Source organism: Spea bombifrons, chromosome 1 (genome assembly GCF_027358695.1).
Source record: "Spea bombifrons isolate aSpeBom1 chromosome 1, aSpeBom1.2.pri, whole genome shotgun sequence".
Lineage (NCBI taxonomy): Eukaryota > Metazoa > Chordata > Amphibia > Anura > Pelobatidae > Spea > Spea bombifrons.
The window spans coordinates 112,048,389-112,075,444 of record NC_071087.1 but is presented as its reverse complement, the minus strand read 5'-3'; the positions used below and the strand labels follow the sequence as shown (position 1 = coordinate 112,075,444).

The 27,056-nt window shown below is 40.0% G+C and overlaps 1 protein-coding gene and 1 long non-coding RNA gene across 7 annotated transcripts in view; both read left to right on the top strand.

Annotated features, from left to right (window-relative positions):
* Positions 1-1,313: 1,313 nt before the first annotated feature.
* Positions 1,314-5,317, top strand: LOC128474660 (uncharacterized). Of its 2 annotated transcripts, none has more exons than XR_008346384.1 (3): positions 1,314-1,462; positions 3,716-3,865; positions 5,197-5,317. It is a non-coding gene; the product is annotated as an uncharacterized LOC128474660 (long non-coding RNA). The 2 variants fall into 2 exon arrangements; XR_008346383.1 differs by having other exon boundaries at positions 1,314-1,467.
* A 430-nt stretch (positions 5,318-5,747) lies between these two features.
* The window catches only part of EMID1 (EMI domain containing 1), a 22,666-nt gene continuing 1,357 nt past the window's right edge, over positions 5,748-27,056 (top strand). The window contains exons 1-16 of one of the 5 annotated variants that reach the window (XM_053468733.1): positions 5,748-6,174; positions 7,299-7,412; positions 8,013-8,116; positions 13,111-13,200; positions 15,015-15,076; positions 15,159-15,279; positions 15,779-15,826; positions 15,912-16,001; positions 16,895-17,014; positions 18,341-18,418; positions 18,510-18,553; positions 18,936-18,989; positions 21,947-21,991; positions 22,186-22,230; positions 23,607-23,691; positions 26,075-26,165. In XM_053468733.1, coding sequence (XP_053324708.1) covers positions 6,020-6,174; positions 7,299-7,412; positions 8,013-8,116; positions 13,111-13,200; positions 15,015-15,076; positions 15,159-15,279; positions 15,779-15,826; positions 15,912-16,001; positions 16,895-17,014; positions 18,341-18,418; positions 18,510-18,553; positions 18,936-18,989; positions 21,947-21,991; positions 22,186-22,230; positions 23,607-23,691; positions 26,075-26,130 — 1,311 coding nt within the window. In that variant the 5' untranslated portion in view covers positions 5,748-6,019 and the 3' untranslated portion in view covers positions 26,131-26,165. The remainder of the gene's footprint in view (positions 6,175-7,298; positions 7,413-8,012; positions 8,117-13,110; positions 13,201-15,014; positions 15,077-15,158; positions 15,280-15,778; positions 15,827-15,911; positions 16,002-16,894; positions 17,015-18,340; positions 18,419-18,509; positions 18,554-18,935; positions 18,990-21,946; positions 21,992-22,185; positions 22,231-23,606; positions 23,692-26,074; positions 26,166-27,056) is intronic. The other 4 variants (XM_053468717.1, XM_053468725.1, XM_053468710.1 and 1 more) reach the window with 4 other exon arrangements.

The window sequence follows — 27,056 nt, the reverse complement described above, 5'->3', positions numbered from 1 at the left end:
GGTCGGTGCTCGGTATAATCCTGTACAAGGCTATTTCATGCAGATTTCGCTCATTCTGGGGCGCACACAGTTAATGGGGTGCAATTTTCGGATGAGCGCAGCGGCAGAGATTGCTTTGCTTAGGGGTACGAGAATCAGGAAATTACCGAGATCTCCTTGTCTCCCAGTTTTGGTGACTATAACTGTCATTTCCTCTCCGTCTCATGTCTTCCCCGGTGACAGCCTGTCTCATTCCTGCTCTCTCTCTCCCATCTCCAGCATCACGAATGCCTCTTCTCACTCTCTCTGCCCTCTCGCCAGTGGCAGTCTCTGCACTCCCGGTGCCCTGTCTCCCCCATCCAGCCCTCTGTCATTGCCCCTGCTTCTCGGTGTCTCCGAGCAGTGCAGCCTCTGCAGTCACTCCAGGGACATATTACCGGTGTGTGTGAGGGAGGGAGACTGAAATCTGCCCATATTATATATAGATATATACCGATATGTGCATTATCTATAAATATATACCCATATGTGAATTATATATAAATATATACCCATATGTTAATTATATATAAATAAATACCCATATGTGAATTATATATAAATATATACCTACATGTGCATTATATATAAATATATACCTATATATATATACCTATATGAGCATTACATATAAATATATACCCATATGTTAATTATATATAAATAAATACCCATATGTGAATTATATATATATATATTCCCATATGTGCATTACATATAAATATATACCTACATGAGCATTACATATAAATATATACCCATGTGTGCATTATATATAAATATATATCCCATATGTGCATTACATATAAATATATACCTAAATGTGCATTATATATAAATATATACCTAAATGTGCATTATATATATTTACCCATATGTGCATTATATATAAATATATGTGCATTACATATAAATATATACCTATATGTGCCTTATATATAAAAATATACCTATATGTGCAATCCATATAAATATATACCTATATGTACCTTACATATAAATATATTCCCATATGTGCACTATACAAAGCCTCTTAGTGCGGTTTCCATTTGTGTTAACCAATTGGGTTCCAGAGCAAAGCTGCCCTCTAATGCACTACTCATTCCAACAGCACTGAAAGGGTCTACACGTTCACCATGCACCACTTGAGTTCAACGAGACCCAGATCTAATAAGACAGACACAGAAATAGACTTGATAATCAGATAATACTCACATTCTTTGCGCCTTTGATATCTGCTGGTTAATAAGCTGTTCTTTGGCTCATAAGTGCAAACACACACACACGTGATATTAATGTATACCCCCACATACATTAACATGAAGACCCGCAGTGGTGTCTGCATTATCTCAATGGATGTAACGGCGATTAAAACATGGCTGCAGAGGAAAAATGCATAGAACATGACTGCGATTTGATCTCACACCTGTCTGGAACCCAAGGGGTTAAGTATGCACCTGTCCATCATACTGCTCACCCTTTTGTAAATGCATATTTTTATTTATCTTATTCCTGATACTATGTAATCCATACGTGCGTGTTCTGTTCTATGTAACAAGTGTTTTATGTTATTATATATTATATATTATTATATAGGTATAGAGCTGTGATTCAGAAATGCACTAATTGTGATGCAATCCTGCCCACAGCAAATGCTGGAAGTGATCTGCCTCTATTGTCCATGACCTGTGCTCTAGAATCAGGGGAGGGGCATGTATTTGTACTGTATATTGTACAGGAGGGAGAGGGCTAGTTGGGCTATTAGTGCTTAATAGAATGGAGAGGGGGGTGTAGAGTCCATTCGAATCGGAAAGCACAGCAACATCCCTGAACAGATGCATTTATAATGGTGCTATTTCAATATATATTTAATTATATATATATTACATATATATCATAATTTATATAGGAACAAAATTCCTTGTTTTTAGCGCTTTTGGTTTTTCATCTTATTTTTATGTGCTTTTTGACCTATTCGTATATATTGTTGTAAGGGAGTTGGGGGTTTACGGAGAGGTTTAGTTTATATATCTGATGTTTGGGTACACATGCTGCGCACTTTAAGGGATGTCGAACACCGTGAGACCCTGGTGCTTCGTAAAGCAACCTTATGAGTCTCCTGCTTTAGGGGAACAAAAAGTCTTGCCCTATTTCCCCAGAATGCCCCACTCGTCATTACATTTTGTAAATGCCCTAAAAGTGTTTATCCCATCACCACCACAGGCGTTAGGGCCTTGCTGATTCCCCTTCTTTTAGTTACCAATAGATTGTAAGCTCACGAGAGCAGGGCACTCTTCTCCTGTACCAATATGTCCTGATGTGTGTTAACATGAATATTAAATTCTCTTTGTTAAATATTTTCACTGCCCCCTATTGTAGCAGCGCTATGGAATCTGCTGGTGCTATATAGATAAAGGTAACGTACAGAACACACGTGACTGTATATGAGTGGCCAGGGCTGAGCTAGGATTTTGAATTCATAGGGAATTACAAAATGAGGCTTCCTATATCAGCAAGGTAGTCCATGTAGGAGAGGGGTCACCAGAGACAAAGGTTATGTATGGCCAGCCACACATATACATAGTATATAGGTACCCTGTACCCGGCATGGCGCCTGTTAAGACACCCTGGGAGCACTGAGTTGGTCAAGTAGAGGGGTTTAGCAGCCCTGCGGAGAGCTTCTCATAGAAGAACATTGTAGGGAACAAGGGATGTGCAGGCAGACTATAACTTTAATAAAATAATATCGTCATGTTCTTGTAGTCTGCAATATGCACTCACTGGGGTTATTCACCAATGTAGAAGGCGTGGTCTTAACTTCCCAAGTTGAATTTGGATTATAAAGGGCCAACCCTGCAAGAAGGGCTGAGCAGGCCCTTTATAATATATAGTTAAGTAAGACTTGCCACTGATTTAAACATACTTTTTACAGGGCTGTCCAAGCTATTTTTGGAGCAGAAACTCACTGGGGTTGCCCATTAATGATGTAAAGTGAAGCCAGAGTCATAAAAGCTGCAACTTTCCCCAAAGCCATTCTGAGAGAGCGGGACGGCAATCAGGACAATGTCCTAGGCACGCATTGCCATTAGATGGAGTCCCCTTTTAACCAAATTTAAGGCATAATGGGGGTTTCTATAATTGGCAAGAAAGCGCATTGGGATCTTTTCATGTTCTATATGTTGGATAATGTGATGTACATTGTGAGGCTGTGCTTAAAAATGGATTAAAAGGTTCAACGTTGAACGTTGATGGACAGAAATGGCCACCGACGCAGGTTGCATTGTCTATGCATCGAACTTGCCTGTGTTTTATTTCAGTTTTTCTGTATCTGCTTTGTATTCCTGCGTCGTTAAGTCAGTACAGGGATATTTTGAACTCAAACAGATGTGTGATTTGGACACCAAGCGCCATTGTAAATCGAGGTCATCCCATCAGTAAGTGTTATAGATGACCATCGGGTGGCAGCACTTAGTCATGGTCCTTGTTAATAGAGACACATACTGTACGTACAATATATATATATTTTATATATATATATATACATATATATATATATATATGTGTGTGTGTGTGTGTGTTTAACATTATAAGAAGCTGTTTTTAATTAGGATTAAGATTTCCGTATATTATTTATGATGCGGTATACCACACATACAGCCTTTAATTATGTTCTGCTTTCCTTCACATTTCGGTGAAGGCGTTCCTGGCTACAAAGAATGATGGATGGCTGGGTGAGTGGAGTTATGTCCCCCTGGATGCAGTTAGAAAAGACGAGTTTTAAACACTGACAGGCGAGTCTTATGTTAGCGACAAGATGTCCATGCGGCCGCTTACCAGAGATGTGCCGGTAAAATGAAGGTGTTTTATGTGTGCATTACATTATGGAGGGTATGGATTCTGCACCCCTTTTAACAGTATCTCACAAGTAGCTGGCACCCCATAAATATATATTAATGCTGTAACAAATAGTATGTTAGCTTGAAACGCCTTGGCTGTGAGAGCTGCTGTTGCATATGTAGTTGAGCCATCGTTCATGAATATGAAGACTGGACGTTTTTATTTGTCTTGTGTGGTTACTCTGTAATCGTGTACATCATATAGATCATACAGAGGCATATCCTTGTTTATAAGTCACAAAAACAATATGGCTTGCACAGCGTTCCAGAGGGGGACAATTGTCCTTGTGTACCCTCAAAATCCACCTCCCACCAATATATTGGCCATTTCCACTGGACAGATCTGCAGTCATCTTTATTCTGTGGCATGCCATAAAATTACTTCTTGTCTTATAACACCCCGCCATAAACACTTAACAATACATAACAATCTAGCCCTGTGCTGTGTGGGGTGTGTGACTGACACATGTGACATGTACCGAGTTGATTTCTGAACTGAATACCAGAGTATGTCCCCAAATGAAAAGAATGCGCCTAAAATAATTTTTGCTTTTTCTTCTGCATTTATTTGTGTCTTTCTAGTTACCAACCTTTCCTCCCTTCATTGGCTGTAGTCTCTTTCTCTTTTTCACCTTTAGTCTACAGTATCTCTGGACAGATTTTCAGCTTATCACCTCTTGTTTTCCATGCCAAGTGATATCCCACCATCAGACCTCTGACACCGAGCAGGACATGCAGCACACATACAAGCGGCATATCACTGTGGCAATAACACAACGGTCTGATCATACTCCAACAACTGCACTATGATTGGACTCCCAACATGACCACAGTGACATACGCTTTGTATGTATAGAGATGATGGCACCGCCAGACTATGAGATTTATTGAAAGGGAGCGGGAGCCTCTTCTTCCATAGTCTAAAACAGACAGATCAAGGGAGTCTGTGAGCCTCTTCTGCATGTGACAGTCAGACTAAAGCTAATCTGTGTGCATGCAACAGTCACAGTTTAATTGAAGCTATTCTGTGTGTGTGTGTGACGGTGATAGTCTTATTCTACACGAGTGTGACAATGATAGCCTTATTCCACATGTTATTCCACATGGGTGATGATAAAAAAAATGTCTAACGTTTTAATTCTGCATGCGAGTGACACTGGAGGAATAGTCGAGCCTTGTCTGCATGCGTGTTGCATTGACATGAGCAAAATCATCCCCTGTGTGTTCAGACTATGTCTGTTCTTTTGTGGCTTTTTGGGTATTTTTAACATTTTATTTTGAGACACAACTTTTGATTGAAACCACAGTCTCCTTGAAAGCAGATTTTTAGAGTTCTGTGAAAAAAAAATAATAATTACAGGTCCTGGAATTAAACATATGGAGAGGGAGGCCATGAAGAACACGAGAAAGGAGGGATAAAGAATGAGAGGTACTGAAGGAAACATTTAGTGTGGGGTGGGGGGAGACAGTCAAAAAGGGGGAAAAAAGAGACAGACCGATCCTGTGCATTTTAAAACAGCCCACAAAGGACATGAATTGTCTCACTGAGGAATAAAAAGGGACAAGGGTGGAGGGGTGAAAAAGGAAAAGAGAGAAAAGGGGAGGAGAACAGAAGAAAGCAAAGAAGAAGAAAAGAGTGAGGGAGCTAGGAAGTGAAAAGAGGAGGGGAAGGAAAGGAGGGTAGGTAAGAGAAGGAGGAGAGAGGGTAAGGAGGGGGATGTTATCCCAGAGTTTTAAAAACACTCAATTGTTTGGGGTTTCTAAGCTGATCCAAGAAGAGTAGGCAAAGTCTGTGCTGATTTCTTTCTTCGTTCTCTTTGCAGCGTGGGGGGCAGATCCTGAGAAAGGCAGGGGGTAGGGGGGTGAGACTCTTCACTTAGGAGGCTGGCTGGAGGCCGGATTTGTCCTCAGTGACTTTGAGAGACTTTATTGAAGATCATCAAGTGGTTTCCTCACGAAAGAGTTGGATGCACATCGCTTGTTACCTGTGCCTATGGAGGGGGGAAAGCTAGTGGACTTTTAACTCCTTCCCGTCCTAAGCAGCTTTAACACTGGCAGATCAGGATCACATAAGGGAAGAGTGGGATTAACCGTGTAACTGAACCATGAACGTGTGGGTGCCCGGCTCCTGGTGGCATGTCCTGCTGTGCCTCTGGGCGCTTCTGGACAAAGGGTATAGCACGTGGACATCAGGAGCTCAGTACCGATATGCACCAGCACTGCAGCTAAAGCCCAGAGAGTCACCCGCCAGCCCCAAAAGGTAACTAAAACAATGTTGGCTGTAGGCTGCTGTATGATGTGCCTGTACCTGCGCATGCGCTTTCATTGACTTGGGCAGGTATACTAAATAGTTTCTAATACCCTATTAATGCAGGGGCTGTTGCGTCGGATCCACAGGGGAAATGCCGAATCTCCGACCCCAGGACCCTGCTTTCTTAATTAGGCTCAAAGGGCTGTCTTAGTGATTGTACGGCTGGAGCAGCTATTTCTGTGATAGGAACGAGCTGTATGGTGGCTAATTGGCAACTATGTCGCTGCAGCGAACACAAGCAGTGGCTTAGAAAGCACTCTTTAGTGGGAATCAGCTGGAATCTTTTCAGCTCATAATTCAGATGTCTGCATGGCTATGAATGCAGCTGCGGTGACCCCCCCCCCCATACAGATATGATGTCTTCTGCTCCTGGAGGAACATAATAAGTTATGTCCAGGATGAGCTGACTGGCTGGATATTTGTGGCCTGAGGATGTTGAAGTGGGAACAATAACAATTTATATGGGAAGATCAACAAAGGAAGGAGAGAGATAAACAAGCTGTCCACAAAACCTGCCCTGTCACAGCAAAATTCAGGACTTAGACAGAACTTGGTCCCTCTTAGTGCGCCCTCTCCTCCAAAAACTCTGAGATCTTATTCTCTTGCTGGGGTCATCTTGTGGTGTCGCTTTTATTTGTGGTATTCGTTGCTCATTCATATAATTATGTTAAATGTCCTCACTGCATATTTTTATAGTGTCGTTTTAATTAATTTGGCAGATGTGTTGCCCCCAGGCAAGTACACAAGCTGGCCTGAGTATGGATGTGACTCTTGTGCTGTCTGCATAGCGTGTTACTGTTTACCCGCAGGTCAGCTACACCTTGCGCATGCACACTGTAAATAAAGGGGTCTCTGGCACACAGGTAGTGGGTGCAGCCTTCTGTTTACCCCTGGAGCAGTCTTAGAGTGTCTGGCACTCCCTCCACTTGTGAGAGCTATCCCGCTCCCCTAAGGCAAATTCAGCAGAAGATTCACATAGGCTTTCTCTATGGTGTAGTATTTTTGTATCACAATATATTTAAAGGCATACGTGTAATTATATGTTATCCATTGTGTCTCTTTCTGTATTGCAGGAACTGGTGCTCCGTGCCTGTCAGCCGGACGGTCTCTTGCCAGGTTCAGAATGGCACCTTCTTGCAGAGGGTCTACCAGAACTGTCATTGGGCAGCAGGCTGCTCCGGGGGGAGGTGAGCATTAAAGCACATGCCGTCTTCAGGTCTCTTCTTTGTGTCCTCTCTCTTTTCATGTCTGCTACTCTTTGAATATGATTTTATTTGCTCCTTTTGCCCACCACATTCCATTCATATCTCTATGTTACATGCTATATTTTTATCTTCCAATTCATATCTTGATGGTCTGTATACCTTTGACTCTAGCACTCGTTACATTGATGCTCAATGGCCAATCTCTTACTTTTCCACTCGCTCACTCATACTGTCTGTGTAAGAGCCTTGACTTTGCTCACTCATAGTGTCTGTGCCAGAGCCTTGACTTTGCTCACTGATAGTGTCTGTGCCAGAGCCTTGACTTTGCTCACTCATACTGTCTCTGCCAGAGCCTTGACTTCGCTCCCACTCATACTGCCTGTGCCAGAGCATTGACTTCGCTCACTCATACTGCCTGTGCCAGAGCCTTGACTTCGCTCTCACTCATACTGCCTGTGCCAGAGCCTTGACTTTGCTTGCTCACACTGCCTGTGTCTGAGCATCAGCCTCTCTATACATTACACTGCATGAATCTGAGCTCTAGCCTCTCCTTTACACATTGTTCTTCATGGCTTTCTTCAGTTACAGAACAGTTGTCAGACCAACCTACAGACTCAGTTATAAGACAGTAACATCTCTGGAATGGAGGTGCTGCCCAGGATACAGGGGTCTTAATTGTGAAGAGGGTAAGAAACTGTCATTTTTATCTGCCTTAATGCGAATATCCTTGGCATTTATATCAAGAAATGCATGACAAGAATGTTACAAATGGAGTAACATTGTCTGTAAGAATGGTGTTTATATGTGGGGAATTAATGAATCCAAAATGTCTGGGACAGACAGAGTGCTTTCCTGTGGTTGGGTAGTTGGCAGACTAGGTTGGCCAGACCAATGGGTCTCTAGAAGAAGGCTAGATTATACAAAGCCCTTCCTCCAAAACTCCTCAGCTCAGAGATGTAAACTGGCCACTGTTCCCCATTGATGTGCCTCTGTCAATGACTGGATGAGCTCTTGCTAAGCAGCTTGCACTAGGGCTCATCAATTTCTAATTACGCGCTTGCCTTCCTGATGTAATGAAAGAAATGTATAAAAGATACTGTTACTGGCACAGTCATTATGGGCAATGTTTTTGGACTGATTGCAGATAATGCCGTGGATATGCTGGTGTAACACTGTGTAGTGATCTAAATATGTTGCACTTTTGGTTTTTAAGTTCAGTTGCCCTATTTTGGTTGGAGTTGCAATCTGAGATATTATATAGCATATATATATATAATAGTCTGTTTTAGTAAGTATTGTGGAAAAACAATCCCCATATCTGGGTATTATGACACAGTACAATGATTTTGAATAGATGGAAAATGAGCCATAAAACTTGCACACATGGAGCCAAGAACCACTGATTTACATAAACTGGACCTTCACTCATGTTTTGTTACCTCAAATATCGTTTGTCTTTAACTCATCAACCATTTATTTGTGTACACGTTGCACAGTATCACAGATCACATATTTGTTTGTTTTGGAACCAGTCATATATCTGTTGGACAAAAAAAACAACTAATTATTTGGTTTGTGAGAAACCAGAATACTCCAGAGAAAGGGGCCTGTCCAGCGCATTGGGGCGTTGTACGCTTACCCAGAGCATCTGCATCTCTTCCTGTTCCTGACAGAAGGAAGATGTAAATCTGCAATGGTTATAGAACTAATATAGTCTTTGACCTGTGCCCTTTCCTTGGATCCCTTTGGTCATTTCCTAACAAACATAATACACAACAATAATATCTCCTGGAGAGGAACGAGGTGCTAGATAAATAAGTTAAGTAGTGGACCAATTTTCCATTTTTAGTGATAATATACATTTGAAGAATTATGATGAGAGGGGGGACAAAAGCTAATAAAGACTTATTGAAGGATCTTGTGAAAATGCAAATTCAGGTAACTGTATTTATACACACTATATAGACAACTAACCATTACACCAACAGAGACTTTTACGGCATCACATTCTAAATACATAGACATTAATATGCAGTTGGTCCCCCTTTCCAGCTATAACAGTTTCCACTCTTCTGGGAAGGCTTTCCACAAGATTTTGGAATGTTTCTATGGGAATTTTAGCCCGTTCATCCAGTAGAGCATTTGTGAGGTCAGGCACTGATGTTGGGCGAGAAGGCCCGGCTCACAATCTCCTTTCCAGTTAATCTCAAAAGGGGTTGAGGTCAGGGCTCTGTGGGGGCCAATCAAGTTCTTCCCCACCAAACTCATCCAACAATGTCTTTATGGACCTTGTTTTGTGCACTGGGGCACAGCCATGCTGTAATAGAAAATGGCCTTAGCATAGCATTGTCCAAAATGTCTTGATATGCTGACAAACCAAGACATTTTGGATGAAAGGGCAAAAGTTCCCACAGAAACACTCCAAAATCTTTTGGAAAGCCTTCCCAGAAGAGTGAAGTTGTTAAACCTGCAAAGGGGGAACCAACTTCATATTAATGTCTTTATGTCTAGGATGTAATATCATCAAAGTCCCCGTTGGTCTAATGGTCAGATGTCCCAATAATTTTAGTGTATGTATATTGATACAGTCATGTGAAAAAGAAAATACACCCTCTTTGAATTGTATGGTTTTACATATCAGGACATCAGGGTCTAAAAATTAGGTAAATACAACCTCAGATGAACAACACATGACATATTACTTTGTGTCATGATTTATTCAACAAAAATAGAGTCAGATGATTGTTATTATGTCCTGATATGTAAGACAATATAATTCAAAGAGGTTGTACTTTCTTTTTAACACAACCGTATGTACACTATATTGCCAGAAGTATTTGGACACCCCTCCTAAGTATTGAGCTTAGGGTGTTTCAGCCACACCTTTTGGTAACAGGTGTATAAAATCAAGCACATAGACAGCCATCTCCATCATCATACATGGGCCATTCTGAAAAGCTCAGTGACTTTATACGTGGCACTAACATAGGATGCCGCAAGTCAATTCGTCAAATTTGATCTTGATAAATGTGCCCAGGTCCACTGTGAGTGTGATTGTTGTGAGGAAGAAGCATCTTGGAGTAACAACTTCTCAGCTTCGAAGCAGTCGACTATGCTAACTCACACAGTCCTGCTGCTAAGTGCTGAGGTGCATATACCACAAAAAAAAACAAAAAAAACGTCATCTGTAGCATCACTGATTATAGGGTTCTAAACTGCCTCTAGAAGCAGCATCAGCACAAACGCTGTGGACTTGGAACGCCAAATGCAAGCGAGGCCTTCTCATCCAACTTTGACGCAACTCCATATAAATGCCCATGGTTTTGGAATGGGATGTCCAACAAGCTCATATAGGTGTGATGGTCACGTGTCCACATACTTTTGGTCATATAGTGTTTATATACATGCAAGGATTTCCATTTAAAGTCAGAGCTCTCTTGATTTTTTTAGCCTTTTCTCAAGGGACTTCAATTGGGAATCGGGGGGAACTCGTCAAAATTCAGGCAAGTCTTGGATTGAACTTTGTGGGTTTTGAGAGGGACCATAGCATATTGAAGCTGAGATCTAGGAGGCCCTGAATAGCCTTGTGTGAATACCTCAAGAAAACCCCCAGGCTTTCCGACTTATTCGCCTGTGCTAATTTAAGGGCCACAATTGCTTTGGATAAAAATCGTGGTATGATAGCAACACATCCCAAATTTTAAACTTTTTAATTCTTATTTGCAACTACATTCTTAAAGGTTTTCTACATAACTGTATTTTGATGACATTACAACTTAGAGTAAACATACTGTAAACCCCATTTTTGTCTAGTTGCAAGGGATCAAGTTGGCCCAAGAGAATGGAAATTCATCTTCGGATATTCATTGCTCCTTAAGTGATGGGTGTTTCACCCTGAGAGGCTTTCATACTGTAGCTTCCCAGAATTCCCCAAACTCTGGGAAAGTTCCCTCAAGCTGAGCACAGTGAGTTCAAATTAACAAATATACAAGTTGAAAAAACTCAAGAGTTGTTTGACAGATAGAAAGTAAGCTAATTTCCCCAATGAGCTCTTTGTTTCTCTCATTTGAAAAATAAGTTTTCAAAGTTTTCATTTCTAGAGAACAGGAGGAATGGAAAAGCTTTGAGTGTAACAAAAAGCAAACCCGCATAGAAAGATATACAGAATAAGATATATATGATAATGCACACGGAAAGACAACAAACAAGAAGCTTGGAAAGTCGTATAGAATAAGAAGCAGAAATATACAGGGACAGCTGAAAGAACTGTACAATGTACAACCAGGTATCACAGGACTGGGTTGGGAACAGCAATTTTATTACCTGAAAAAAAGCATCTTATGAAAAGCTGCAGCTTTGCTGCTGCACTTTTTGGCAGAACTTTCGAAATAAACTTGCTTTTAATTTGTTTTTCTTTTTGTACATTTATAATCATTATATACATTTGTGAAGGATTTAAGTTTGTCTTATGCCCTTCCCATATATTTGTGTTCATCTTCTACTTTAAATGATCCTTGTCTCATGCAACTAATGGGTTAATCGAAAGGCAGAAGGGGAAGCCTGCAATAAAATGTTGCTTGGGGTGCTGTTCTCTCAGATGGGTGAGGCAAGGGGTAGGTGTGGAATATGATATATGTAATATGTATTATGGGCTCCGCTAAGCTTGCTCAGGAGGCTTAGTTTCTATAGGAGAAGATTACAGAGTATTTTGAGCGATTTAATAAGATTAAAGATCTGTACCTTTCTCCCAGTAACACAGTGAGGCAGCCATTACCATATGCTGGGGTGGGGGGCTCCCTCGCAGGCTCCCTCCCATCTGATTTGACCTATAGGAAGGCTATTCCGAGCACTGGGAGACAGATACATAAACAGTGGCTCTTTTTGTACTTGGGTAGCCATGCTTGTATGGAAGTAATAAGTGTTTTATGAAAAGCGTGGGAAATAGCTGGAATAGCTTCCCACTATAAGATGAACATAGGGGATTTTAAAAGGCCAGCTATATGAATGACGGCATCCTAAAGAATAAATACACAGTTGGCAGTACCATTTAATCAGATTAAGCAGCTGATCCGTGGGGCCCCATTCCATGTTGGGTGGAGAGACATATGAATGACTGTGAAGACTAACAACATTACTCTAATGTATGGTTTTTAAACATATAGATGTGATGGTCAGGTGTCCATATACTTTTGGTCATATAGTGTATCTACGGTAGTTTGTGTTAGCAGGGCAGTGGATGAAATAGTGTATTTTGTTTATAGAGTATTACCCAAGGTGGAATGAAAGATGATCAATAAGGACTTCTCTGTCTAAAAGACAAAATAAATTCCATAAACAGGTTGATTTAGAACGATGGTACAGTTTGTGTCTAAAGGGTGTAGGTATATTTGATATGGGTTTAGCGTGACTAGTATGTGCAAAGCAGCAAAGTGACATGTAGTAGTGGAAGACAAAGAAACGCAAGATGTTCCAAAATGCTGTATATATTATGTATTGTTGTATTATTGTTGTATTGTTATGTATTGATTTATATAGCACCGTCATATTCTGCAGTGATGTACAATAGGTAAACAGGACATAAGCAGTAGTGCATAACATAACTTAACAATTCTGACGTACAGAAATAAACGTTAAGGAGGGTCTCGGTGAAATGAGTTGTGTGTCTTTCCTTTTGTTCCAGAGACTGGATCCTTGGCGGAAGTACAGGAAGCTCCCCGGGTCAGCGCCCCGCTCCGGAAATTGCCCGCTAAGGCAAGGGGCAGCTTCTCAGGTAACTTAGACAAGTTCAGGTGCCTAATTGCTTATCTAGGTCTCAATAGCAGAAAGTGCGTGTTTCATCGGGCTAGTGGACATGAAGAAGATCCTGTGCTTCCAAAGCTTTGCTTTTACAGATGAAAATAAGTAACTGCATTTTTTGGTGAACGGGGACTTATCATCACACAGAATATTTGGGTGATTACAGGTCCAGAATATATGAAGGCATGTACAGCGATACAGTTGGACTTGGCGGCTCACAATCTGTGTACTTTTTGTACTTGTGTGTTTGCACTTGTGGGTTATGGGACTGTGTCCTCCTTTCACCCTTCCATGCTTCAGTTTTTCTTAGATCAGGGGGTTAAACGCAGAGATCACAAACTGTGCCAAGCCAGCTGGGAAAAAGCGGGCAGCTGTGTGGGAATCAGCTGCTATACTGAATAACCCTTTCACTGCTGCAGGCAAATCCTAAAATAACCCTTTATGTGTCAGGCTGACCTTTTGTGTTAGTGGTAGGTTGAGCATTTATGTTAGACTCTGATTTCCATTTTTTAAGGAAACCAGCCAAAAAATAAAATAAAAGTGACTACAAAACATGCTTCACGACATCACTATATAAAATAGGTCTTGGGTTTTGGCTCTTACCCATAACGCTCTAGGGCCTGGCGTATGAAGACACCCTCCCCAGTGCTATTACTGCACAGAGTGATCCACTTGTTACCATGGCAATCACTGCAATGTGGCCTGCGAAAGAGATGAGGAAAATAGGAAAGGTTGAAAGATAATGGGAGTGAGTTATACAATAAGATATAATAATAAATGCAGCGGAGGAGAAGATAAAATACACAAAATGTGTTGTGCGATAATCAAAATAACAAGTCTAATAACTAGGGGCAGTATATTTAAAAGCATGTGGAAATATAAAATTACACTTAAAATACAGAGTTGTGTGCTAATTAAAATATAGAATAATGTAAAATGAAGAAAGGAAAGCAGATAAAAAGAATGCTGAGTGAAAAAGAGGTTAAAGGGAAGAGTCATTGCTGTGAGGGGGGAATAGAATGTGAAGAAATCCAAGTCCCGCACTCCAAGGTAAGTTGTTAAGTTATACATTTTATTATTTATATAAAGTGCCAGTGAAGCAGAAGGAAAGGTTTAATCGCTTAACGCGTTTCGCGCTTAACTAAGCGCTTACCCCTAAGAGTAGAATAAAACCAAAATAGAGGGATGGGATTAAAAACATATATGCTACTAATAAAAGAAAGCCTGGGCTGTGCACGGCTCTGTAACTGTCTGTGTACCCACAGTCAGTATTAACACCCTTGGTAGATACGGAGACATTTACACTTACTGTGCTGGTAGGATATTCACATGCTGGGACAGCTATATTAAGGTCAAATGTTAACAAGACACTGCAGAAATTAGTACTTGAGGTCAAAGGTCACCGCTCAGGGTTAACTGCTCTGAGTTTTCTTTGTAGGTGTAAAACAGAGATTCGCTGGAGTATATGATTTTAGAAACGGTGTAGTCTCACATTTGTTAAAATGCGTTGCTTTTAATGCAAATAATTGCTTGGCTGTTTGGCCATCCCTCAGTTGCATCATGAAATTTAAATACATTTTTATAAATTGCACTGCTTTGTTGAATTACTCTTTTTTGCCTATAGATAGATAGATAGATAGATAGATAGATAGATAGATAGATATGCCCATGTGATTAGAGGTGTAGTGCAGGGGTTCATTTTACTGCTCTGTTTTATATTGTGTGAGTGCTAATGTCAGGTTACATAGTGGATTACCTTATTATCTCTGATTCTCTGTTTTGATTAAGGATGTCTGAACTGCAGTCGCATCCCAGAGATGAATGTGCGCCTGAGCTCCCTGGAAGCCAAGGTGATATGTCACAGTGGAACATGTTTACCGTTCTAGAAACAGAGGTGTATGCGTTCTTTGGTCTAACTGTTCTCTTTTTTAGGTGGCAATGATCTTACAATCTGATTCGACTTTAGGGGAGAAGCTTGGGTCTTTTTCTGATACCTCACATCTATGGGGAAGCCAACAAGCCCGAGGTAGCCCTGGAGAGGTGGGAATAAAGGGTAAGGGGAGGATATGTGCTCTACCTGTCTGAATGTCTGTCTCCTACAGTTTTGCACAGCACCTTCGTCAGTCTACTGGTACTTTTTTAACTCTTCCCCCTGTACAGAATGCTATATCTGCTGTATTCATTATTTTGAATGCCCAATGCCATCTTGGTCTGCTTTTATATGCTCAGGTTTAACTTCATTGTCCACCCTCCCTTCTTCTCCTTACTGGAATCCTGCCCTGGGTCCTCTGACTTCCATTTTTGGAGGATATGTGTCACAGGACATTGCACATGTGTGAGAGAGGAAGGAACTGGGGACACGAGAGGCCTTTGCCCATCCTGTGACGCCACGCAGAAGTCATTGGACCTCACCCTTACCTCTTAACCCTTTCAGTGGCAGTGTTCTTCACCACATGGTTCTGTTTAAACTGTACTCATCTATTTGTGTATTCACTAAATAATCATTACCTCTGCATTCCATGACATAACATGTTCCTCATCTTTTCCTGTAGGGTCGTCCATGACACAGCATGCAAAGGGATCTCACCTTGCCCGAGATGGTATGTGATTTTCCTTTAGGTTGTTTGTTTTTATCTCGAGATACAGCCCTATTTATCATTATCTTAACTTTGAATCTTGTTCCAGGTATTCTTCCAAGGAATGTCCCTCATGGGCCAGTAGGGGATCCTGGAAGCCACGGATCACCAGGAATTAAAGGTCCATCTGGACCTCCAGGTGAGATAGTATTAGGTTTGCTTCTCTCTGTCTACTTTTTTCCATCATGGGTTTTTTAAAATTTTGTAGCACTTTATGTTCTGTAATTAGAGTCATAACAATTAAAAAAGGTTTCCCCCAGACCACAGATTACCATGTACAAGTTTAATCTTTAAAACTGTAACCTTTTGAATAACAGAAGAAGTTAATGGTGTATTACTCTCTAATTTCATCAAAACTCATTCCTTACACTGTATCATGTCACATGCAGAACATCATGTTGTTTATTCATCACACCCCTTCCTACTTGTTTCACATATCATTATCCAGCTATTTTTACTTAACTCTTTGAATGTCAGTGGTTAACAGGTTCTCATGGTAAATTGATGTGCATTTGCTTTTAGAGCTTTTACACTAAACAATCATGTGTGTGTTATCACTTTTATAATGTTTCAATATATCTCTAAGGTGTCACTGTTAAAGCCACAAGTTAAGGCTTATGTTTCCAGCTTTCTTATTAAAGTTTAACTGAGGCCGCTAACCCCACTCCTAACTTTTTTTTAAACAACTTTACAAATTAAATCATGTAAAGAGGAAGTATAAGGTATCCCTAAAAAATCAGATTTAGACTGGTAGATTACTGGTAAAGTCCCCAGTGTATCAAAAAATACTTTTTCCCCTACAAATTCACGCTTGCAATACCTACAAAGGCTAGGGAGACTCATATCTATCTACTATGCTTGGCACTCAGTGAGTGTGAATATACGGCAAGAAACCCATGTTTACTAGCCTCACTGAGTGTCCCACATGCAATATATGAGCTTTTCCCCTCCATATCGTTCTGTGCTATTTTCTCTCTCTTTCTCAACCTTGTGACAGCGATGGAACGATCTACTTAATGTTTCTTCACACAGGTCCACCTGGATCACCAGGTCCACCAGGACGAGATGGTGCAGTGGGACCCCCTGGTGAAAGAGGCCCTCCTGGTCCTTCAGGTCCTCCTGCTCCAGTAGTGCAGAGACTAATGGATCAAGGTGAGCTTGTCTTGTACATGTTGTTCTTATAGAAAAAGAAAAGTCTAAATCACATCAATATTTGTGTGAATACTCTTTGCCTTCAAAACAGCATCAATTCTGCTAGGTACACTTGCACACAGTTTTCCGAAGGAACTCGGTGGGGAGGTTATTCCAGACATCTGGGAACATCTTGCCTCTCTCCATGTAATACCAGTCAAACTCGATGATGTTGAGATCAAGGCTCTGTGGGGGCCAAACTATCTTTTCCAGGACTGATAAAGAATAAACTATTAACGTGTCTATTTTTTTTAAAGCATTCTTACCGTACAGCCTTTTTCCCACACCTACCTAAAACGTTTGCACAGTACTGTATATATGTTCAATATATTGGCAGGTGCTTAAAACAGCATCAGCGTATATTTTCTGGAAGTTATTCCCTTTGCACAGTGGCACCCCAGCTGATAAAATGTGACCAAAAAATACTTTCTGGGCAGGATATTGGTGAAACATGGGCAGAACACGGCCAAATATGGATTGGACATGCTTGGAAACTGGTGGAACATGGCCAACAGTGGGTGGAGCTTAAATAAAGCCACCTTCTTTTACGCCTCATAGGACATTCCTATAAAAAAGGTGCTCCAGTCGCATGCCAGGTCTACCTCCCGCAGAGCCTTGGCCTGTGCCCAGGAATTGAGAAACTATGACATTTTATTCAGTTAAAGATCAGTTATTGTAAACAACTAATTTTTCTATTTGAATAAAACAGTTAAAAGAAAAATTGTGCCAAGCAGTACAAATGCAAATAGAAAGCAAAAGCCCCAGGCAAAAATGCTTTCTTTGTTTCTTAAATGTATTTTTAAGTATCATTAATTAATAAAATACATATCATGTAAAAAAAAATTACTGCTGGAATAGAATGTGGATCTTCTTGACTGTACGCATGCGCGCTGCGCCCTCTTTTACTAACGTATCAGTTTGACTTAGTCTGCCAATTCTAGTTTTGTCATATACTCTGAATATATGTATTGCATGAAGCGCTGTGTATATTGTTGGTGCTATTTAAATAAAAGTTAATAATACTTTGACTGCTGGAAGAGATCTGTTCTGGAATGAATATCTGACAGTACTGTGTGCTTTGTGTAGTGGTGGTCTTGTGTGCAGACCACTTTTGGGGAGACACCAGTGGCAAACAGGACATCTGCAAAATAAATAGATTTTTTGTTTGCTATATAAAAATATATAATCAGTCTTGCATTCTTTTTACCCCTCTCAAGCAATAGTGTCAGAAAGTCAATTTTTGTCAATATCTGTATAATTTGCTAAATAAGATGTGTTTTTTTGTAGACATTTTTAATTCCAACCGTTTTACAGAAACTGGGAGCCCCCCAGTTCAAGGGCCAAGGGGACCTCCAGGACCTGTAGGCAAGTATTGTATGGTTTCTTTATCATTACATGATTGGTTTTTTTATGTTTTTAATTTTAATCTACCCCATTTCTATTTTATACTCTTTAGGGCCACCAGGACCCCAAGGGCTAATTGGACCCCCGGGGCAAGAGGTACTAGATTTGTAACCACATAGTCCTGTTATATAACATAGACAAATGTGATTCCAACCAGTGTTTTATAATTGTTGTTAATATTTTGTAGATTGTGTTGCTAAGTATTGTTGTGTTAGTATATGTTGATTGTTGATGTCTTTACCATTCTGTCGCCAGTAGCACCTAATGGCAAGTACAACAATTATGCAATAATGATATTGTTCAGGTTGTTGAAGACATAGAAATACTATCAAAACCTGAACCTATGAGCTACAACTATCTTATGGTAGCTCTGGGGGAGATCACCACTACTATTCGTTACTGCAGACTGACTGGCTATAATATGCTCTACATATTGTTATTTATTGCCATTCATTGTATTGCTGTTGTCATTTTATAGGGATTACCTGGCCCACCAGGTAAAGATGGACAAAGAGGAGAAAAGGGAGACATTGTAAGTGACATATCCAGTGAAAATGCTGCACTGCCTACTGTTTAATAAAATCCAAAGACACCAAGGTTGTATCTAAGACAGAGTTACTTAGTATGACCCAGTGACTGTATCTTGCACCGTATAACATTACTCAGTATAGCTCACATGCTGGATCTTGCACTGTATAACATTACTCAGTATAGCTCACATGCTGTATCTTGCACTGTATAACATTACTCAGTATAGTTCACATGCTGTATCTTGCACTGTATAACATTACTTAGTATAGTTCACATGCTGTATCTTGCACTGTATAACATTACTCAGTATAGCTCACATGCTGCATCTTGCACTGTATAACATTACTCAGTATAGTTCACATGCTGCATCTTGCACTGTATAACATTACTCAGTATAGCTCACATGCTGGATCTTGCACTGTATAACATTACTCAGTATAGTTCACATGCTGGATCTTGCACTGTATAACATTACTCAGTATAGCTCACATGCTGTATCTTGCACTGTATAATATTACTTAGTATAGTTCACATGCTGTATCTTGCACTGTATAACATTACTCAGTATAGCTCACATGCTGTATCTTGCACCGTATAACATTACTCAGTATAGCTCACATGCTGTATCTTGCACTGTATAATATTACTTAGTATAGTTCACATGCTGTATCTTGCACTGTATAACATTACTCAGTATAGTTCACATGCTGTATCTTGCACTGTGTAACATTACTCAGTATAGTTCACATGCTGGATCTTGCACTGTATAACATTACTCAATATAGCTCACATGCTGGATCTTGCACTGTATAACATTACTCAGTATAGCTCACATGCTGTATCTTGCACTGTATAACATTACTCAGTATAGCGCACATGCTGGATCTTGCACTGTGTAACATTACTCAGTATAGTTCACATGCTGGATCTTGCACTGTATAACATTACTCAATATAGCTCACATGCTGGATCTTGCACTGTATAACATTACTCAGTATAGCTCACATGCTGTATCTTGCACTGTATAACATTACTCAGTATAGCTCACATGCTGTATCTTGCACTGTATAACATAACTCAGTATAGTTCACATGCTGTATCTTGCACTGTGTAACATTACTCAGTATAGCTCACATGCTGGATCTTGCACCGTATAACATTACTCAGTATAGCTCACATGCTGTATCTTACACTGTGTAACATTACTCAGTATAGTTCACATGCTGTATCTTGCACTGTATAACATTACTCAGTATAGTTCACATGCTGTCTCTTGCACTGTATAACATTACTCAGTATAGCTCACATGCTGGATCTTGCACCGTATAACATTACTCAGTATAGCTCACATGCTGTATCTTACACTGTGTAACATTACTCAGTATAGTTCACATGCTGTATCTTGCACCGTATAACGTTACTCAGTATAGCTCACATACTGTATCTTGCACTGTATAACATTACTCAGTATAGCTCACATGCTGTATCTTGCACTGTATAACATTACTCAGTATAGCTCACATGCTGGATCTTGCACTGTGTAACATTACTCAGTATAGCTCACATGCTGTATCTTGCACCGTATAACATTACTCAGTATAGTTCACATGCTGTATCTTGCACCGTATAACGTTACTCAGTATAGCTCACATACTGTATCTTGCACTGTATAACATTACTCAGTATAGTTCACATGCTGGATCTTGCACTGTATAACATTACTCAGTATAGTTCACATGCTGTATCTTGCACTGTATAACATTACTCAGTATAGTTCACATGCTGTATCTTGCACTGTATAACATTACTCAGTATAGTTCACATGCTGGATCTTGCACTGTATAACATTACTCAGTATAGCTCACATGCTGGATCTTGCACTGTATAACATTACTCAGTATAGCTCACATGCTGGATCTTGCACTGTATAACATTACTCAGTATAGCTCACATGCTGGATCCTGCACTGTATAACATTACTCAGTATAGCTCACATGCTAGATCCTGCACTGTGTAACATTACTCAGTATAGCTCACATGCTGTATCTTGCACTGTGTAACATTACTCAGTATAGCTCACATACTGTATCTTGCACTGTATAACATTACTCAGTATAGCTCACATGCTGTATCTTGCACTGTGTAACATTACTCAGTATAGCTCACATGCTGGATCTTGCACTGTGTAACATTACTCAGTATAGCTCACATGCTGTATCTTGCACTGTGTAACATTACTCAGTATAGCTCACATGCTGGATCTTGCACTGTATAACATTACTCAGTATAGTTCACATGCTGTATCTTGCACTGTATAACATTACTCAGTATAGCTCACATGCTGTATCTTGCACTGTATAACATTACTCACTATAGCTCACATGCTGTATCTTGCACTGTATAACATTACTCAGTATAGTTCACATGCTGTATCTTGCACTGTATAACATTACTCAGTATAGCTCACATGCTGTATCTTGCACTGTATAACATTACTCACTATAGCTCACATGCTGTATCTTGCACTGTATAACATTACTTAGTATAGTTCACATGCTGTATCTTGCACTGTATAACATTACTCAGTATAGCTCACATGCTGGATCTTGCACTGTATAACATTACTCAGTATAGCTCACATGCTGGATCTTGCACTGTGTAACATTACTCAGTATAGCTCACATGCTGTATCTTGCACTGTGTAACATTACTCAGTATAGCTCACATGCTGTATCTTGCACTGTATAACATTACTCAGTATAGCTCACATGCTGGATCTTGCACTGTATAACATTACTCAGTATAGCTCACATGCTGTATCTTGCACTGTGTAACATTACTCAGTGTAGCTCACATGCTGGATGCACTGTATAACATTACTTAGTATAGCTCACATGCTGCATCTTGCACTGTATAACAATTCTATGATAAACTCACACACATTATATCATACCGTAGGGCCCAGCTGGCCAGCCAGGAGACCCTGGGACCAAAGGTGAAATGGTAGGTTAGACTTATTTATCACATATTTCTCTCTCTCTCTTTTGTCTTTCTCTCTCCATCCTCCCCCTCTCTTTCCCCTCTCTCTCTCTGCTCTTTTCCTTTCCTCATCTTATTCTAATAACTTTTTTATATATTTTTTTCTTATCTTTCCCTCCACAACTTAATTTTCTTTTGTAACTGTTCTTGTATGCCAGGGTCCTCCCGGACAGAAAGGTGAACCAGGAGAAAGAGGGGAACCTGTAAGTATGGAAACAAGCAAAACTTTATCCTCTGATATCACCACTTCCAATTCACTAACCCCTCTGGGGATCCTCAACCTATGTGAAGTATCTATAAACTCAGTTACTCCAGTGTATTTTGTCATGTCATGCAATATTATGTGAAAGTATTATATCTGTCTATACTATATTTGTCTTTTTACATGTTATATCTACCCATACCTCAAGCTACCCATCAACTCAGAACATTACTTTTTACTTCTTACTAGTGTTGTTACTTCTTAATAGTGTTTCTTTAATATCTGCTCTTCATTCTAGTTCTATGATGTCATCATTATTGCCAATGTGTCTTTAACTTCCGGTCCCTGCTTACCTATCTTATTCTTCCAACTCATATCAGTTTCCCATCTTGTTGGCAAACACTTTTTCCTATAAAGACGCCCAATAAAGTCTTAGTAAGCAACAGTACCTATTGATCTTATTGTTTATTATTTAAGGGACTCCTAGAACTCTAATTTAGGAATTAGATGTTACAATGAGTTTGGTGGGTCTTTGCAGTACAGAGTGATACAGCTGTGGGGATTCCCTCTGTCTCACCCTCTTCTTTCTCCCCACGGCCTCTTTTTTTAACACTTTCTATGTTCTTCAGAACCTGCCACGTAACCCTTCCCCTGATGCATTGTGTCTTTTTAAGCAACATAATGGTTAATCATATTAACTCATAGAAACCCAGCATGTAACAGCCAATCTTAACATTAAACGTTCTTCTGGACAATCCATTATTTGTAGGTTTTCATTCATATAAGACAGTGTAGTGCTAAATTAGATTTCAGTCCTATTCCATAAGGCCTATGTAATGGAATGGGTTAGCACAATAATGCCTTAAAGATCATATGAAACTATATTTTTAAAAGTGCAATCCTACAGCAATGTTCTGTTATAGCTTGGTCAAGGGGACTATAACCTGTAAGAAATAGACTTCCAACGTAATCTTGTTACACCTCAAAATTTCGATCACCTACTTTCAATAAGTCGATATCTGGGGAGAATTGCCACTATATGAGAAAACATGACCCTATAGTTATTTAACCGAAACCTCATCAAGTACTTTTATTATTGAAAATATGTTTAGGATAAGTGGCGGTATTCAAATGTTTTTTTTGTAATAAAACTATGAAGGCTGACATGCTAGAAGGACTAACATTTTATTTGTAATCTGAATACTGCAATAAATTGTGATTGCGCTCTTTTCCTACCAGGCTTATGCATGAGTCTTGTTAACTGTTAGTGTGCCAGCATTGTAGTTGCAGCTTAAAGATGTCTTAACCTTTGAATGGTGCAATATGGGTGGGAGGGGGTTAATCCCTCACAGCTGTGTCTGTCTCTTGCTTGCACAGGGAGAGAGAATGCTGCAGATCAGAGAAGCACTGAAGATTTTAGCAGAGAGAGTATTAATATTGGAGACAATGATTGGAATACATGGTGAGTATTTGGGTAATGTTTGAGAAGAAGCGAGAGGCAGTCATACAGTACTTCAAAATGGAGAGATCAAAGATCTGATGGTAGGAGGCAAATGTGGCAGACAACAGGAGCACGGGGTTTTGTGGAACAGGGCGAGTGGGTAGGAATTCAACAAACATTTTAGATAAAGGAGAAATAATGAAAAAAACGGGTCCTGTAGGTGTGCATTTTGTTTATTTTCCACTTTAAAAAATGGTATGTCTGCACAATGGCGTGATCTCCTGGCCACATAGTATCTGTGCAGATACATACAGGCTTCAGCTTCTAGTTAACATAGTAGGTAGTCTCTGGACAGCCAATCCCTCCAGCCTTACATTAAGGTAATAGGTGGTCTTTAATGACATATTATGTGAATGCGGATATATTGAAATAGGCAAGATGATTGATTGAGCTAGAGAAGGACATGATATTGAAAGAAATTCCATTTTGATCTGGGCTTTTAACGCTTGTAGAAGCGTCCGTATTCTCAGCCAGTTACACCAGCATACTGTTTGTTACTAAAAAAACATATCTATACATTTGGCTAACTGGTAAAGCTACAAGGTATACTTGTATTGGTTGCAGTTTATGTAACAGGATATGTTTACTGCTGCCATTATTAGAAGCAGTAGATTCCTTCGTACTTCATACTGTGATGTAAAGGTTGTATGTGAAATCACAAATTACACTCATGTTGTTAAGAGTCCCAAATTCTTTAGAGTGCCTAGATGTCTGAAAGTGAAATCTGTCACATAATTATCTCAATCATTGGATTAATGGTGTTATTTTTATGATATTTTCAAAGTGTGTTTTGAAAACTGCATACATCTGGAATAACTGAGTGCGCCTGTGATGCCCTCTGGCTGGAAGTGACATCAGACTCCAGCCACTGTTTAACTATGCTGGAATGTACGCTTCATACTTCTGAATCTGTAAAATCTCTGTGTTCCCGCATGGAGGAAGCGCAGGCTGAGCAAAGTACTACTTCCCATCTGTCAGGGTCGAACGGACAAGGGTTTTTTTCAGTTTAGTGACCACGTCTGCCATTTTTCCCATAAAACTAAACATTTTACATGTCGCTAACCAACACGTGTGTTGCCCTGACTACTGTCCTGCATTATGTGGGATGCTCCAACACGCAGAAGGGATTTCGGTCTTAAATTTTATATCCAACATACTGCACGGTAGTCATCACCCTGGGTAAAATAATTACAGCATGCAAAGGATACAAAACGTATGTGTGTGTATATATATATATACGTGAATTATCAGAGAAGGTGGTTAAACTTGGTAGCAGAAGCATTATTAAACACTCATCTACAGACACCAGACACCCTCAGAAATCTCATGGTGCTGCCACAACCACAAGGGATTCTGGGTAGCCGCATGCAAATAAGGTCAACAATGATCACCTTTTGCCTATATATCCACTTCATACATGGATCCCTTGAAAGTAATTGCCCGCTGTACAAGACAGCCTTTAGACAAAACTTGGGAAGAGGTGCAGTAGCCAGATCACCACTCATGGACAGCTGTTTTGTCCTTAATGGGACTCGTCAGCATGAGGTTGTGATACTGGCTTAATACTTGAGGCTTGGGGTAGCACGAGAAATACCATTACATGAGTTATGGTGGGTAAAGGTGATGGAAAACCCTTCCACTTAAAATTAAGGGGAGTAGAAGCATTATTAAACACTCCTCTACAGACACAGATGATGTGGTGGTTAAACTTGTCAGAGAAGTCAGCAAAATGTATGATAAGCAATGGAATCTATGTGCTCATTAGGCTCCGTTTTTCTGGAAATGCCACCAAGTTAAGAAAGACTTTGACATTTGGTCTGAGCTACAATGAAAGCTGTTGATAAATAGGATGTAGAATTTAAGGGCTTTGTAGTTGTATTGCGATACACTAAGCTCTTTTTCTTTGTTGCAGTGCCCTCTGGTGGAATAAGTGCACAATTCTGTGGGTCATAATTAAAGCAAACCGGAGATAATTATGGAGTAGAGTGCTATTTAAGATGAAACATTACATGTTTCTCTGGTGTTTTTACATATTTAGTACTTTACCTAAGAATTAATTTATCGTAATTCTTGATGATGGGGATGTTCTCCCCTTGGTCTGACATTGTAACAGAATTTTAGCTTTTTTTTAGATCACTTCTTATCCTCTTCTGTTCTTCATTGATCCAGTTGTCTATTCATGTGTTCTTTGTTTTTGTACACTTGTCACTCCAGAACTTCCCATCACACACCTTTCCTGCCATTTAAATATCATGTTCATTCCTCTTCATTTCACTGCCTTCACCCATCCTTCACACCAGTCCATGTGCTTCAGTGTCCCATTGTGCTATTTTCGGTCTGACAGGTGGTCAGCTTAGCCTCCTTTCTCCAGCTTCAAGAACAGCTGGAACTGCTGGTTAGAAGGGTCACTCTGCTTGAGTACATTATGTGGCCAGGTAACAATAGCCTTGCACTGCTTGTACCGTCAGTAAGCTTCCCACCCCTGCATTTCTCCAATGGTCCCGCAACCGCTCTCAGTACTCACAGGGCTGTGAAGGTACCATGTTCCCAACTGCTGAAAGTAACCTCATATACCAATTTTTATGTTGCTGTGCAAACTATATTTTATGAGAATTTAGTAGCTACTGGTCATCATATGAGTAATTACAATTCCTAGGATACATTTAATCTTATTTTAATATGCATTGTAAATGAAGAATGTGCTATCATTACAGCCCTTGTGATTGTCCAACTAGAAGTTAGGTCAAAGTGCGCATGTTACCTCTGCATTCCTGGTGCATGAAGCTGCAAATGTGCACGAGGCATGTTGTAGAAAGAAATGCACGTTTGTGTCTGTATCTGTGTTTAAAGAAGCTACATTGAGTGGTTCATTTGTTCCCCCTTACCTGTTACATGCTATGTGGCCTCTCCATACTTCAAATTATTATTACAAATCCAGCTAAGGCAGTCTGATGCTAGTGAACATGGGCAGCAATACCATCATGCATGTTTAGACTAGAATGTTATGATGTGATGCTTCAGTATTGAAACTTTAAGCTGTCCCCTTAAGTACGTTGGGTTAAAAGACAATTGTTCTATAGAGGCATCATGGCGATGAGACCTTTGATAAATTATGGTCTGGAAAAAGAAAAACAGACAATAGTTTCATTTTTAACACTGAGAATAGCCTTTGCCTGTTCTTTATATGGTTACATAGTATTCTAGAGGCTCTGGTGTGTACACTGTTGCTGTCTAAGTGGAAGCTTCATATAATGTCTTACAGTGGAGTTGTAGAGAGTCATGATATAGTGTTTTGCATCTGGTTAACTTCACTACGTCTCAGACTC